Source organism: Ostrea edulis, chromosome 2 (assembly GCF_947568905.1).
Source record: "Ostrea edulis chromosome 2, xbOstEdul1.1, whole genome shotgun sequence".
In the NCBI taxonomy this organism is placed as follows: Eukaryota; Metazoa; Mollusca; class Bivalvia; order Ostreida; family Ostreidae; genus Ostrea; species Ostrea edulis.
The window spans coordinates 28738440-28754299 of record NC_079165.1 but is presented as its reverse complement, the minus strand read 5'-3'; the positions used below and the strand labels follow the sequence as shown (position 1 = coordinate 28754299).

At 33.0% G+C, this 15860-nt stretch overlaps 1 protein-coding gene across 4 annotated transcripts in view; it reads left to right on the top strand.

Moving 5' to 3' along the window:
• The window catches only part of LOC125679017 (neurobeachin-like protein 1), an 84977-nt gene that overhangs the window by 33436 nt on the left and 35681 nt on the right, over positions 1–15860 (top strand). For 2 of the 4 annotated variants that reach the window (XM_048917887.2, XM_048917888.2), the window contains exons 25-33: positions 5629–5731; positions 6934–7093; positions 11584–11742; positions 11839–11998; positions 12105–12193; positions 12476–13183; positions 13328–13460; positions 14119–14235; positions 15502–15608. In XM_048917887.2, coding sequence (XP_048773844.1) covers positions 5629–5731; positions 6934–7093; positions 11584–11742; positions 11839–11998; positions 12105–12193; positions 12476–13183; positions 13328–13460; positions 14119–14235; positions 15502–15608 — 1736 coding nt within the window. The remainder of the gene's footprint in view (positions 1–5628; positions 5732–6933; positions 7094–11583; positions 11743–11838; positions 11999–12104; positions 12194–12475; positions 13184–13327; positions 13461–14118; positions 14236–15501; positions 15609–15860) is intronic. The other 2 variants (XM_056153692.1, XM_048917889.2) reach the window with 1 other exon arrangement.

The window sequence follows — 15860 nt, the reverse complement described above, 5'->3', positions numbered from 1 at the left end:
TCAATTTCTCTTACCTACCAAAAGTTTTAAATGTTTTCCTTACAATAGACATGTATGTTACTGTAACACAGTATAACACTGTATGGTGAAACAAACCATAACATAAGACACTGACTTCTTGCAGGAAAATAATCAATCTATCTCTGTAGTGTATCACAATATGTATACCTGTAACTCATTAACTGAAATTGATATCTTATTCAGCATTAGCTCTTTGACTCTCCCAAAACTCTATTAACTTTTCAAGACTTCTATAATTGAGTCACTCCTATTTCCTGTTTTCTAGGTTTAGCAGATAAAAGTTTATTGGGACACTTGTGCTCTGACTTTGTTACAATGTAGTCATGCTGTAATGCATGCAACCTGTGTTGTCTTTGAAGTTCGGGATATTTGCAATTCTGGTAACACACTTTCTGTCATGAACTTGATGATTTGGAGCTCACTTCATTAGAGGATCCCATGAGCCAAATAAAGTCAGTCACACAGAAATGAGCTGATAGATGGACATGCAGACTAACGCCTAACCATGCTATTATACCCCACCATGGGATTTATAGTAATCTCAGCTATTGAAAACTGCAAAGTTTATTCAGCAAAAAGAAGAAAATGTGAAAATCTTTCATACATTAATTCAAGTTTATATATCCTGGAAAAAGTAAATGTTTATACTGAAAACCCAGTTAGCACACTATTTCCCCCTCCCCCTTATATCTTTAAAAGAAATTCTAACATCAGCTATTGTCAGACATGAATTATTTCTTTAATTAATAATTAAGATATCTAAATCTAAATTAATGTTCATCATTAGCGCTTCTACCATAATTACCAATCCATTTCTTTAATTTACTCTATAGTACTGTAGTACATATGTTTTGTATGATCAGCAAAGTATGCAATTTCATTAATTTTCATGATTCATAAATAATTTATATATATATATTGTATTAACATGTACATATTGCATTATTATAATGATTATTATATTTGTGTAGCTGTGTTTTGCAGCCTTTCAAGCTGGGTCATTTTGCCTATCAGTTTTTGATAGACTCGGATAACATACACGTGTGGTATAAATTAAGCACATGGGACCAGCTAGTGGCTGCATTATGCCTGGGGTTTGGGGTCAAGTGTTGATTTCAAAACAATTAACTGTTCCTTTGTAAACAAGTGATTATAGGATTTTGTCCTTGCATAGGCTTATCTAAAAAGAATTGTCACAAGGTTACCACTATGTAAGTATCATGGTTTGATTTTACTGTAATCACAATTCATTCAGATAATTTCAAAGTTATAGCTGTCATTGTGTAATCAATATTAAATTGTAATCATCTACTTCATTCATATTCTATAGTACTCTAAATTCGTAAAGAAAAGAAATAGTTACAATATTTTGTTTCACCTAGCTTGTAGGGGTAAAGGTGTCAGAGTTAGAAAAAAAGATCTTCAAAAGAAATAGGACACATACAGTATCTTGCAGTATTTTGTACATGGAAATATATAAGACGTTTGAATGCTGTGGTGTCAATTAGTTCTGGGAAAACATGCACGAACTGTCATGCAATGTAAAGCACAGCTGGTAACATGATTGCAGGAACTATAACTTGAAACCTCCATGCTCTGATGTTGATTAATTGTTTTTATCATGGATAATACATAATTACTGCAACCTGTAAGTAATATTCATGATGAATAAGATCGATGTATTGATAAGCATTAAAAATTCAGCTATCAGTCTATTCTCAGTACCTCGGTGAAGAAAAGAGATTTATAATTAGTCCGATACTGGGGATATGTGCATGTAGGCTGGTCTAACTTGCAGATCATTGTACCTTATTAGAATTAATGACATTTGCAGAATTAAAGTTTACAATTTGAAAATATTGTTGTACGTATCCTCCACTTTTCATCCATATCACCAATTTCTCTGGTGTAGCATACCTCCTTTAGTCTCAATCAATTCATAAGCATCAGATTAAACTGTTTTGTTTTCACTGTTAACTTGGTAGAGGGAACAATAACTAGAATTACAGTTTAGAATATCATATATAGAATACGTTAAGTTTTACATTTTAAAAGATAAATTTAACACTCATGAAACTTACTTTATATAAACCTGAATCGATGAAAGGAGTCTCCAGAAGAATGATAAGGAAATGATTTTGACAAAAGTAAGGATTTTGATTTAATTTGACAAGTACACTGTGTGTATGTTGAAATACAAACATGCTCTATAAATTCATTCAGCATTTTAATTTTATGTGTCTTAAAACCCCTACATATCTGAATATTTTGTATATTGAATTACATTCTATACTTATGATTTGGGACCTGACATATTTGCATTATGTCAAAAATATGCATCTGAATTGTTTAATATCAACAATAAGACAAAATCTATGTTCAATGATCCGTCGTGCTGATGATTCATTTCTCAACCTATTCCCAAAAACATTCTAAATGACTTGTGACATTTTACATTATATTATAACATGAGACATTTATTTCCATCTTAACTATAAGGGCTTAAAATTCAAAGTTATCATCTAAAATATTTCTTAACAATCAGTTTCTAAACCATGAATGGTGATGGTTGTTTGTTACAAGACAGTAGAATTTACATGTATATATTTACACATAGCTGTAGAAATTCTACCGGTATATGATTTAGAAATATATGGAGTTTACATTGCTGATATTTTTGTAACAAATGTAAGCCCTTGAAGTGGAGCTCCTTATCAACCAGTTGATAAGAAATTAGTAATGAATTGCTCTTTACAAAGCAGAAATAAAACACCATGTTCTTTAAATACATTCTTAACAAACAGTTGTTAAGACATGTCCCTTAACAAACAGTTGTTAAGACATGTCCCTTAACAAACAGTTGTTAAGACTTGTCCATTAACAAACAGTTGTTAAAACTTGTCCCTTAACAAACAGTTGTTAAGACTTGTCCCTTAACAAACAGTTGTTAAAGACATGTCCCTTAACAAACAGTTGTTAAGACATGTCCCTTAACAAACAGTTGTTAAAACATGACCCTAAACAAACAGTTGTTAAGATGTGTCTCTTAACAAACAGTTGTTAAAACATGTCCCTTAACAAACAGTTGTTAAAACATGTCCCTTAACAAACAGTTGTTAAAACATGTCCCTTAACAAACAGTTGTTAAGACTTGTCCCTTAACAAACAGTTGTTAAAGACATGTCCCTTAACAAACAGTTGTTAAGACATGTCCCTTAACAAACAGTTGTTAAAACATGACCCTAAACAGACAGTTGTTAAAACATGGCCCTTAACAGACAGTTGTTAAAGAAATAAAAGGTTGTGCAAATGGAGTTCTTTTCTTACCAATCAATTGTTAAGACCTTTCTAGACAAAAATGCTGTGTTCATTGTAACATTTTGAGTATTCCTAACAAACAGTTGTTAAAATTAGCTTCTTAACAACCACACAAGGGTTTTGATCAAATGGAATTGATCAAGTTAAAGTGGAATGTGTTGTATGTACTTATAGTCCCTGTCAGAATAGGTATGTACTTATAGTCCCTGTCAGAATAGGTATGTACTTATAGTCCCTGTCAGAATAGGTATGTACAATGTACTTATAGTCCCTGTCAGAATAGGTATGTACTTATAGTCTGTGTCAGAATAGGTATGTACTTATGATGTTAGCGATTTACTAGTGATGAACTGGTTTGTGGCGACTAATTTTTGTGATGGAGATTATCTTATATACAGAAAACATTAAAAGACTGAATCATAATGAGAAATAATTGTGATGATAAGGTGCTTGCAAACCTTGCGAAAATTTCTTGCTCACTTATAAAAGTTGATTTACAATTGTGATTTATTTTGTTGGTATTTCTAACTGTTAGTGTGCCAGTACATGTAGAGTAGTTGATTTATAGTTGTGATTTATTTAGTTGGTATTTCTAACTGTTTGTGTGCCAGTACATGTAGAGTAGTTGATTTATAGTTGTGATTTATTTAGTTGGTATTTCTAACTGTTTGTGTGCCAGTACATGTAGAGTAGTTGATTTATAGTTGTGATTTATTTAGTTGGTATTTCTAACTGTTTGTGTGCCAGTACATGTAGGATAGTTGATTTATAGTTGTGATTTATTTAGTTGGTATTTCTAACTGTTAGTGTGCCAGTACATGTAGGGTAGTTGATTTATAGTTGTGATTTATTTAGTTGGTATTTCTAACTGTTTGTGTGCCAGTACATGTAGAGTAGTTGATTTATACAGTCAAAACTGCCATAGCGACCCACTGTATTAAGCGACTCACTGTCGTATGTGACCATAAAAAGTTCCCCCTAAAACGTTTCTCTATATATTGTACCTGTATTAAACGACCACCTGTCTGACGTGACCAACAACCTTGATTTTTACAACCTTTTCGTGTATTTTCACGAAATTTTACCTCTATTTAACGACTACATTTTTTGATTACAACGCGATTACTACTTTTGATTTTGGTTGAGCCGACTATTCTGGGAATTATTGCCCCTAACACTTTCGTTTTCAAACGCACGACTATTCTGGGAATTATCGCCCCTAACACTTTCGTTTTATATCGCATAGTTTGGCGGTGATCTGGTTTAGTAGGCCCTCTGAATTAATTATTATACCCAATCTGTCAACATGCAGGGTCGTGTGTGGTTAATTAATAAAACCCAAATTGTTGTTTATTTAACAAAATCAAGGATCAGGAAAATCAAGGCCGGTGTATTTGAAGGTGTGAATTTCGCTAGATCAGAAATGAAAATCTACCACTTGTTATACCATTATGTGAAAAAATTGCCCGATTACGATATAAATCAGGTAAATATTGTGCTTAGGACTGAAATTTTAAACGGAGTATTCGCAGTTTTCCTGCATGAGATACTCGAGGTTTCCAGAATAATAACCGGAACTAGCGGCTCACTTCGACATGTCCCGAGTATTTGACACGTCTGAGTTCAAGAAAGTTGCCTACATTAGTTCAAAGCTTAAAAGATTTGCTGTGCATGTACAATGGATATTGTGATTTATTTAATGTTTCTCAAATTGAATAACATATTTCCAGCATGTATTGTACAAAAAGAGACGCAACACTTCATCATTTGCTTTCTTACCACAAGCATTGCATTTTTAGTTACACTGTACAAGTAGGCTATACATAAATACTCTTTACAACAGTGTTTATAAGTTTTAGAAAATTTACATGCAGTTCATCAATGAAATTTAAATCTCATGTAAATGCATGCTTATCAATCTTAAACATATTAAATGTAATTTTGATGAATAATAAATTATGATACAACGCATTGCATTCTAGATTTTTAACCACAGTGTATTATTAATTTTATTTTGCAACTATTAAAACCGTACTTGATATTCTTAATGATAAATTCTAAATACATGTAGTCATTTTCTCCATTGTACAAATTATTTGGGAAATTTTATCAATTAACTGCGGAAAATAGGCAACCTGTATAAAGAGACCACCTGTCATATGTGACCTTTTTTCCATTCTCCGTTGGACGGTCTCTTAATACAGGTTTGACTGTAGTTGTGATTTATTTAGTTGGTGTTTCTAACTGTTTGTGTGCCAGTACATGTAGGGTAGTTTTATTTTACTGCAGGTCATATTCAGTATCTGTCTACCATCATCAAGGACGACAAAAAGTTCTTCAGGAAAAGGTTTGGAGTTCAGTATGTCCTAGACATCGTGAGAATGTTCTACAGGTAAAATCCCTATCAATTTAGGTAAAATCTCTATCACTATAGGTAAAATCTCTCACTATAGGTCAATCTCTATATCACTATTGGTAAATCTCTATCACTACAGGTAAAATCTCTATCTTTGTAAGTAAATCTCTATCACTATAGGTAAATCTATCACTATAGGTAAATTTCTATCACTACAGGTAAAACCTCTACTGCTATAAGTAAAACCTCTACCACTATAGGTAAAATTTCTATCACTACAGGTAAAATCTCTATATCTCTATCGCTACAAGTAAAATCTCTATATCTCAATTACTTTAGGTAAAATCTCTATCACTGTAGGTAAAATCTCTATCACTATCACTATAGGTACAATAACTATCGCTAGCGGTAAAATCTCTATTGCTAGGGGTAAAATCTCTATCGCTGCAAGTAAAAATCTCTATAGGTAAAAACATCTCTATCTCTAATGGTAAATTCTCTATCACTATAGGTAAAACCTCTATCACTATAGGTAAAATCTCTATCACTACAGGTAACAGATCTACCACTATAAGTAGAATCTCTATCACTACAGGTAAAATCTATATCTTTACAGGTAAAATCTCTATCCCTATCACTATAGGTAAAATCTAAAATTTCTACCACTATAGGTAAAATCTCTACCACTATAGGTAAAATCTCTATCACTACAGGTAAAATCTCTATTGCTGGAGGTAAAATCTCTATCGCTATAAGTACAATCTGGATATCTCTACAGTTAAATTCTCTATCGCTATAGATAAAATATCTATCGCTATAAGTAAAACCTCTATTGGGTTTAAATCTGTTTAATACTGATATATATAGCAATACTTTTTAAGATTTTTTTTATGGGACACTGGTGGATTTAAGTCTACAAGGTGTACCATTTTTTTGTGGATAAAAATTTGGTGAACCGGTTTTTATTTACTTGTACAATGTACATATATACACAGATGTACTTAGATTGAGCGATTTTTATTTTGGTGTTTTTAAGAAATCATCAAAATCGGCTATAATTATATAACCTCTAAAAAAAACGGCTATACGTTATAATGCATTTTAAAAGATTAATGTGAAACATTTTGAATTTTTTTTTAAAAATTTACATTTTGTAGATAATCTTTTTTGCTTATGTTTTTGAAAGTCAATTTGTGCCAGACTTTGTATTGATGATGAGGAAAATTATTGATTTGTAGCCAGACCTCAACACTAGATAAAGGCCTAGCCTCAGAGGATATGAGGACCATCCGAGTCTCCTTAATGAGCCTCATCAAGTACTACATATCACGAGATGTCGCATACGAAGAGCTCAACTCCATTCTCAAATTTTTATTTGCTGTCAAGGATGAAGATATGGTTTGTATGCTGACCTGAGTGGATCTGTTTAACTTAGACAGCTACATGTGGTTTTTTTGTTTTTTGGTCATAAGAAAAATTATTTAGATGAGGCAAAAATCATCATTTTCAGCCATTACTTGCACTGGAGACAGATGCTAAGGAGAAGGTACACTAAGGGTCAATTTTGGCCTCTTTTCAGAAGTTGGTAATTTTATGCCCTAATACTATATAGGGTGTGTACTTTCTATATATAGTAATTATATTCATGTGTTACGTATATTTGTGTGATGTGAAGTAGCAAAGTTGGCATGTTTTGCGAGTGCAAGATTTAACATTGTGTCTTTGATCTGTGTCAGATGATGTTTTCTCAATTCTTATACTGGAAAAATAGTTCAATATACCTTGTTAATTAAAATGTTTTGGATAATTTTTAAAAAGTGATTGACACACACACAAAATTCTTTTCAATAACATTATACGAATATCATAATCAAACACTATTTACAATTAATGTGTATTGGAATTGTGATATGAAGTAGCAAAGTTGGCTTGTTTTGTGAGTGCAAGATTTAACGTTGCGTCTTCTATCTGTGTCTGATGACATTTCCTCAATTCTTATACCGAAAAAAATAATTTAATATACATTGTTAATCAAAATGTGTTGAATAATTTTTGAGAATTTGTTGATACACACATACAAAAATTCTTTTCTGTAACATTATAGAAGTATCATAATCAAAAACTATTTAAAAAGAACTTGTATTTAAATCAATCATGACCATAGCCATCGAAATCCTTGTTTGGAAAGTTAGACTAAGGATGGTTAAATGTAAAATAATTACGTGTATTCTATTGTACAACACTTTTAATGGTATGAGCTCTGAATATCTACGAGATTTTTTCCCCAAACTCATGATTCCTATTCCATGTGTCCCGAATCACATTATAGTCTTTGTTTACCAAACATCGAACAATTTTGTTTCAAAAACGCTCTTCAATACTCAGACGTACATGTATCTAATGAGGTACCATTAGGTATAGAATTATCACCGTCTCTTACTGGTTTTAGAAGAAATATGGAAACATTTATGATTAGCTGTCGTTATTTTTAAATACATGTTCTATATACATGTGTATGTATTTGAAAACATACATGTATGGATGCATTTTCGTTACCCCCCATATTTTATTTCCTCGTACATTACATATACCTATTCTATACCATGAATATGGTCTCCATACTTGTCTTAAATACCACTTTGTTATACATTGTATATAATCACGGAATCTATCTTTATATGCTTATCTTTGGTTGTACGTATTGCTATGTGTATATTGTTTGTATTTCAAAAGGCCCCGGGGAAGAATAATGCCTTGTATTAATAGGTCTACCTTCTCTTCATAAAGCTTTATTATCATTATTACTAATATATTTTATAATTGTTAAAATTTTCATCCACGAAGTGTAAATAGAAAAGGTGCTTACAAGTTTTTATGGTCTCTGTAGTCAAAAATATAATTGTAAATCATTTAAATATTAGAACATTTAAAACGTTTTTTTTTTTTAAAAATCGCAAATAGCTATGTAGTACAGTGTATATAGGCCTATATATAGCTTTTTGAATAAGAAATTTTAAAAAGAATGGATAAGATATTCATCGCCAAAACAAAAGAGAGTCAGTATGTTCTGGTAAATCCGACAAAACTCATTTCCGTTTTAATCATTTGTTCCTACAATGAAAAGTAAGTAATAAGAAAAGTTTGATGGACATATTTTGAAAGAGAAGATTTTCTAGAAGAGAAGAGCCTAAAATATAGTTTTGTTATGGTTGATAACGATGAAATTAGCCATGCTCATCGAAATAAAATGCAATCTTAAAGTTGGGGAATTCCGGACAAGCATCGCATAAATTCGGACACCAGTGGTATGACATGTAAAGATATTTCTCCCTTACCTTAAAAGCTTTTTAAAAGCTTTTCTCTTAATCATTTATGAATTACTATTTCTGATTTCCTATGTAATGGGTTAACCGGACCTGTCATACTCTTGTATAACATCAGTTATGCAATTATCATTGAAATTGGACTAAACTTTACTAAGTTGTTATCATTATAGTTGTTTTTCCTGAAGCTGATTTATTCCTTTATCCTTTCTACGGGTTAGGTTTTCTTTTCAATTGACTTTTCTATTAATTAAGAGCTAAGACGAAATTGATTTCTGTCCGTGTTTTGACAGTGTCTATTTTAATGATATATGTTGAATTAATACCTATGTGAATGAATAGTGTGTGTGTAATGAATATAGTGTGTAATAAATTTTTTTTTTGAAAATACATTTCAGCTGACTTTTTAGCACTCTCAGCCGAAAATGTAAATAGTGCCCAAAGCACAGTGCATTGTGACGTAAAAAACAACTTAATAAGATAAGATAAAATTGATTTGAATACAAAATAATGATTGCATTTATACATGTAAATATAAATCATAAGGAAAAGCAATATTTAATTTCATACGTTAAATATTATACTTAAGAAAGTATCAATTTTATTAGGCCTATGTAGAATATTAGTATCATATATGTACATGTATGCTATATTACAATTTTGAATATTTTAAGATGTCTATATTAAGTATGAAAGATAGGGATTGTTTTTGTTGATTTTATTACAGTGCAATATTTGTATGCTTTTCCCCAGTAAATATCTCCTTTCATAACGTAAAACCCACATTTAAACGTTCACGCGGAGCATGTAATCATTAATATGGGAATACACCAAAGCAATGCTGTTCATATCAATTTATCAAACTTAATTTTAAGATTATTTATTGAAATATGATCGATTTCTATTGGTTCCAATTCAGTCCTTTACCCGGTTCATCCCAGCCTGGCCAGGACCACAATTGATTGAACTGTCCACACACTGTATATGTCATTGAGACTGTTCAGCCATTTAGTTGCTGATCTAGAAGACTTTTTACATGCTATTGATATAAATATAACTTTTGTTGGTCGAGAATTATTATCCTTGTTGTATTACAAACAATTTCACATGAGTGTAGTTCATGTAACAAGCGATAATTTTACAGTCGACTATGTCACTATCGTATTAGATAAAAACATCGAATGAAATTGAAAATCCGAATTACATGTATAATGATCACATAAATTGATAAAAAGGTTATTATATTTCTTTATATCATATCAGTACTACACGAAAGGTAACACACACCTTGATTTATGATTTGTCGTACATATATGTAATCTTAGTGTGATGCCAAATTTTTTCCAGAAATGTCAGATTTCATAATTTCACTATGTGTACAGGGAAGGTGATTGATGAAAGACCCTTTTTATTATTAATCGAAGTATTTCGTTAAACACACGCAAATACCCATCGCCTTGAATGTGCACATATCAGGATATTGACAAATGTAAGTAAAGTTTTGGATAAAAAATAGCGGGATTCGGGAGCGTATTATTCTACTATGTGATGTTTTGGCACCATTTCGTTTGTATATTTGAAGAGAGGGTGTTGCCCCCAAATGACTTCAATGAGTAAAAGTGTGTCATCTTCTACTTTTTTTTCCTTGATTTTACTAGGCCAAATTTATATGCTAAGTGGCAAGGTATACCTTCTCCTTTCTAGAGATGTGTTGTACTACTGGTTTACCAGTATTTTCTGGTATCGGTACACCGCAGTACATCTTGTGAAATACCAGTACATTCAAGTCTAATAATTATTTTGAAGATACATTAATTTAAATGAAAAACTAATAAAAAATAAACTTGCATAAAAATACCGATAGGTAATGAATCCTGATATCAGAACTTTCCCACACATTTTTACTCAGTTTACATCCCCCTTTAATTGTTGCAATATAAAACAAATTGAAAGTAGAGTTAAACAACCTTACAATGGGTAAGATATTTAAATAATAAATAAAACATATTATGTACAGAAAACAATAATTCATGATTTTAAATCAATGATAATTTAAAGTATATATACATGTATATCTTGTGGTTTATGCAAGTTTGAGGTCCTTTCCAATAATTAGGCAAACCATAAGTAATTTTAAAATGGCAGCGGAAGCTGCAGAATAATTTACGATGCCAGGCAATGATTATAATAAATCGCAGAGGATATAAGATATTAAGAGCAAATAGAAAGAGTAAACAAGTGTGTAGGTATTTGCAAGTTTGCTCACCGTGTGTTATGGGGGTACATTTGCTTTTATCTAATTTGATAGTATGTTCAAAATGTGTCTCTGTCATTTTACATTCAACAAGTAAATAACTGCTATAAAATGATAGTAATGACATTTATGTCATCATAATACAAATATTTAATTTGCGGTGTACCATGGTACATATTGTTTTGGCAATAAATACTCTACTAATTTCATTTTTTAAAATCTGACTTGGACTATGCCTGGGTCATTGTACAAGACAATTGCTTGGTGTGTTTGAGAGTTGTGCTAGATTGTTAACTGTTTGTGTTTGACAGGTGTGTGAAATGATGGATGTCCTAATTGCCTTGTTGGAGGGGAAGTCTAAGAATGATCAACTACATCTCCTGATGTTTGAACCTGAGATGGGGGAGCTGATGTATGGACTTTTGGTGCATCCTGGGAAATCTGTTGTATATTATGAAAAAATCATTAAGGTACGATACAGGCTGCATTTTTCCACATCCCATGTATCATTAAGCTTCAGTTTCTGAGATCAAAGCACACATGCTCTGATTCAAATTTTTATGTAGGTACTGTATTTGCTGTTGACCTCGGACAAAGTGTATGAAAAGAGTAAGCTCCCCTTACGGTTGTCAGATATAGGACATTTGGGTTTGGTGGAACTGATGAAAAATTGTGATATCTCGGGACCAATGTTCAAACGTTTTCTGGAACAAGTCTCAGCTCAGGGTAAGCTTGATGCTTGTAACTCCCTGTAAGGGTTTGTTTAGTACTGTTGGGTTATTCACTGACATACTGTCTGTTTTATTGTGTATTTGATGCTCTGCGTTTACAGATGTGTCTCAAAGTTACAACTCTATCCTGGCAGTGTTACAGCTAATCCAGTTCTCAGCATCTGACATCAAACTGGAAGCAAGCAGACAGGTATGTACACATATAAACGAACAGGTGTGTGTGATTATCAACAAACAACTATGACCTGTAGATCATGTAATTGTTGTACAGTATTTATAACATTATAATATAAATAATGAATGAGAATGTCACATGGGAAAATGTTTCATGAATTAAAAACCGCTCTTTGACATTTCTATAGTATTATCTGTACTCTCCTCTTTCTCAGGAGTATATGGTGCATGCTGTTGTTTATTCATGATCCAAAAAGAATTTTTTTAATTTGAGGAAAGAATGAATTTATTTTTGCAGTTGCTGTCCATTTTGGTAAACAGACCAGGGGCTGCCAAACAGTTTGTGAAACAGCTTGGATGGCAGGAAGCCATAACTAAACTGTTACTCTTCCGAAAGACAGAGGAAATTCAGCAATCTGACTCTTTAATTCCTGAAGATAAAAATGTGAAATTTTCTCTTAATGACACTGCCCAAGAGGAGAGACTTACAGAGTGTGATTCTGAAACTCAACTCGATCAATCGTGCAATAAAAGCATCAGTGTTCCAAAGCATCTGAGTCTTTCAATATCTAACTGTGATAGTGGAAACTTGTCTTCCCCTAAAGAGCCCTCAACACCTTTTTACCTTTCAAGGACATTTGATGACATAAATAGCTCAGAGGATGATAAGTCAAGGTCAGCCAGCAGAAGCTCCAGTGCTAGCATTGAAGATTTGACAGGAGTGGGTCAAAGGACATCCTCAATCAGTGCCTCAGTGTCCTCATTCTCCATTAGTGATAGTGCAATAGATTTAAACGTTTCAGTGACCTCCTCAAAGGAGAAACGTGTGAGTTCCTGTTTTACGCAGGCAGATACAATACAGAAAGCTTTGGATAACCTTGGGATTCAGAAAATCTGTTTTAAGGACAGCGGTGAGAGGACTGAGGAGCTGTGTCAGAACGTCCTCCTCATTCTCCTCACCATCATGTGGAAGGGAGTGGAGGGCTCAGACGATGCTGCGTGGAAGGTAAATATCATTGTCTAGTGAAGACTGCAACAGTTCTCGTTAGTTGTCACCGTTCTGTTGCAGTGTTGATTTATTTTGTGGTGTCCAGATGGGTGCGATCAAGGTAACTGTCGGCTGCCTATGATATTCATGTCTTCATTACAGGAGCGAGGCATCGTCATTTCGTGGGTGGATTATTTATGCGAGGACCATGAACTTATTAGGTCACCCTGGGAAATCAAGAGACGCCTCCTAGAAATGATGATCCACTCCTGCACTTCCGATTTGAAGGAAGCAGGTAAGGCTATGTATAGGTATCTGTGAGTAGTGTTTAATGCTGTAAAGTACTTGTCATGATATATGTAATGTTAACCAAAAAACTACTCACTGGGTAATTCCGGGCGCTGAATGGGGTATAGTTTATCCTGCGATTTTAATTTTCACGAGTTATGTTTGCTTCTGTTGTGTTTTGTAATAGAAGTCTGTTGATTTGTCCTCACTACAAGCTGTTGTATGTATAGTTGTAATAATATGTTGTCTTTCTGTTTCGTAGTTTAATACTCACGTAACATGTTAACTTACTTTGCTGTAGTTGTACCTGTAGCTAGGACTATTTCCAATCTAAATCGTCTCGTAGAGAGTGGTGCAAACTCGAATTTCTCTTCCAGTCCGAGATCAAGTAGAGAGTAAAATATTTGATTAAAACTACAGACAAGTCTGAAAGTGTGATTGGTGTAGTGTATTCCTCGTCGAATGGAAGAAGCCTCAAAATCTGTAATTGTCCTGAAGTGAAATTAAGCTTAATTCTTAAATGTACACTTATACATACATGTAGCAAGGGGTCATACATCACAGATACTAAAATGTTCTCTTTTTGCCTTCTACAGGAATGGGAAAAGAATTACCTTGTCCAAAGATGATATTTTTCAGTTTTAAGTTGTTTTGATTCATTTTAGATGAAGAAAAACAATCGAGGTCATCTGAATCGGACAAAGACCCCTCCACTCAAATGCAACAACTTCTGACTTCTACCCTCAAAAGCGCCTCCCAAATTATAGACAGCATTAAGCTGTGTTAGTTTTACATTCATATAGGGTTATCTCCCCTTTAAAGATTCCTTCCTGAACTTGCCAAGTACTGTTCAGTAAAACTCGTTTATAGCAAACCTTGATACACTGAATTCCTCTTTATTATGAAGTTCATTCAAATTCATGTCAGGAAGTATGAAATACTTTAATAATTGATGTAATGATCAGATATTAAATACAGAATTTAGAATTTTGATTTTCCTTTGAGTTTCGATTGTCCCTTAACAAAATTTTGATTGTTTCGTGAGTTGTATAATGACAAGAGTTTTACTGTACCTAAACATTCTAAACAAAACTTGCTACCGTTTATTGTTTAATAAATTCATTTGATGTCATACAAATCATTTAATCAGTCAATCTGACAAAGAACAGTGAGATTTCGTATAGGTATTTGGAATGAAGCTGTAGGCAGCTGCTGAATTTTTCATCAAATTGTCTTTTGGGAAATAATCTTATCAAACATAATGCAGTTGTCATTGGTCATAAAAAAAAAGATCAGAGGAAAATGAACTTTGACAGCTGAAGATCAGTAGCAGTTTGGAATGGTTTTGCGTAGAATGTTTTAGCTTAATTAACTCACTAAACTGGTGCACCTCTAGTTTGCATGTAGGATGTTTTTTCATTCATGCCATGATCACACTAGCCTCCAGTTACCTCCCTTGCCATGTGCTTCTCGGGTGTCGGTTGTGCATGGTTGATTAAACAGATTCTAAACCTCTCACAGCATCCCATTTACGCAGCTGTTGCGCTAGAAATGGATTTATTTTTTATACATACGTCTGCATTCTTTAAACGTCTACCCTTTCTTTCATTAGATTATTTTCTGTGGAGATGCAGACTCACTGTATGTTGTTTTTATCATTTATTCAATATATCAACTCCTTACTGTTACTTGTGATTTTGCACCAAACCATAAAATATAAATTTGAAAGTAAAATGTAGAATATATCTTGCATCATTAATAATATGAAATTGTAACAAAGTGTTTGCCAGACTCAAAAGTTTGAGTGTGCATATATTGTACAGTAAAACACAGTTATAGCGACCCTTCAAGGCCAGCGAAAAACAGTTCATTTTAATTAGCTAAACTTAATGATATCAAATAAAATTTTCCTTAATTCCTCTCAAAGGGGAATAAATATCACTTCGCAAGAAGCATGAATTCGCTATATGCGTGTTTTACTGTAATAAGAGTGTTTGTTATAAGTGTGTTTTACTGTATACTGATAAATATTTTTAATTGGTTGACAGCTCAAGATACAGCAACGCCCACAGAGAATGCAATACATCTGGTTAAATTGGTTCATTGCTTCATGTCTCAGGATGCCAAGCAGGACAAAGAGAAGTTCAGTGAGAGGGTCAGTAAATTAAATAGTACACAGTGGCTCAGTCAGGTGCATAATGCAAAAGATAACTCCAATGGTTCAAACAGGGTTCCGGTCCTTCACCAATATTACTCTCTCCTTCATAAATAACACAAACAGGTTACTGTTAGTTAATTTATTATACCCCCCGCAACAAGTTGTGGGGGGGGGGGTATACTGGAATCGGGTTGTCCGTCTGTCTGTCCGTTCGTCCGTCTGTAGACGCAATGGTTTCCGGGCTCTAAA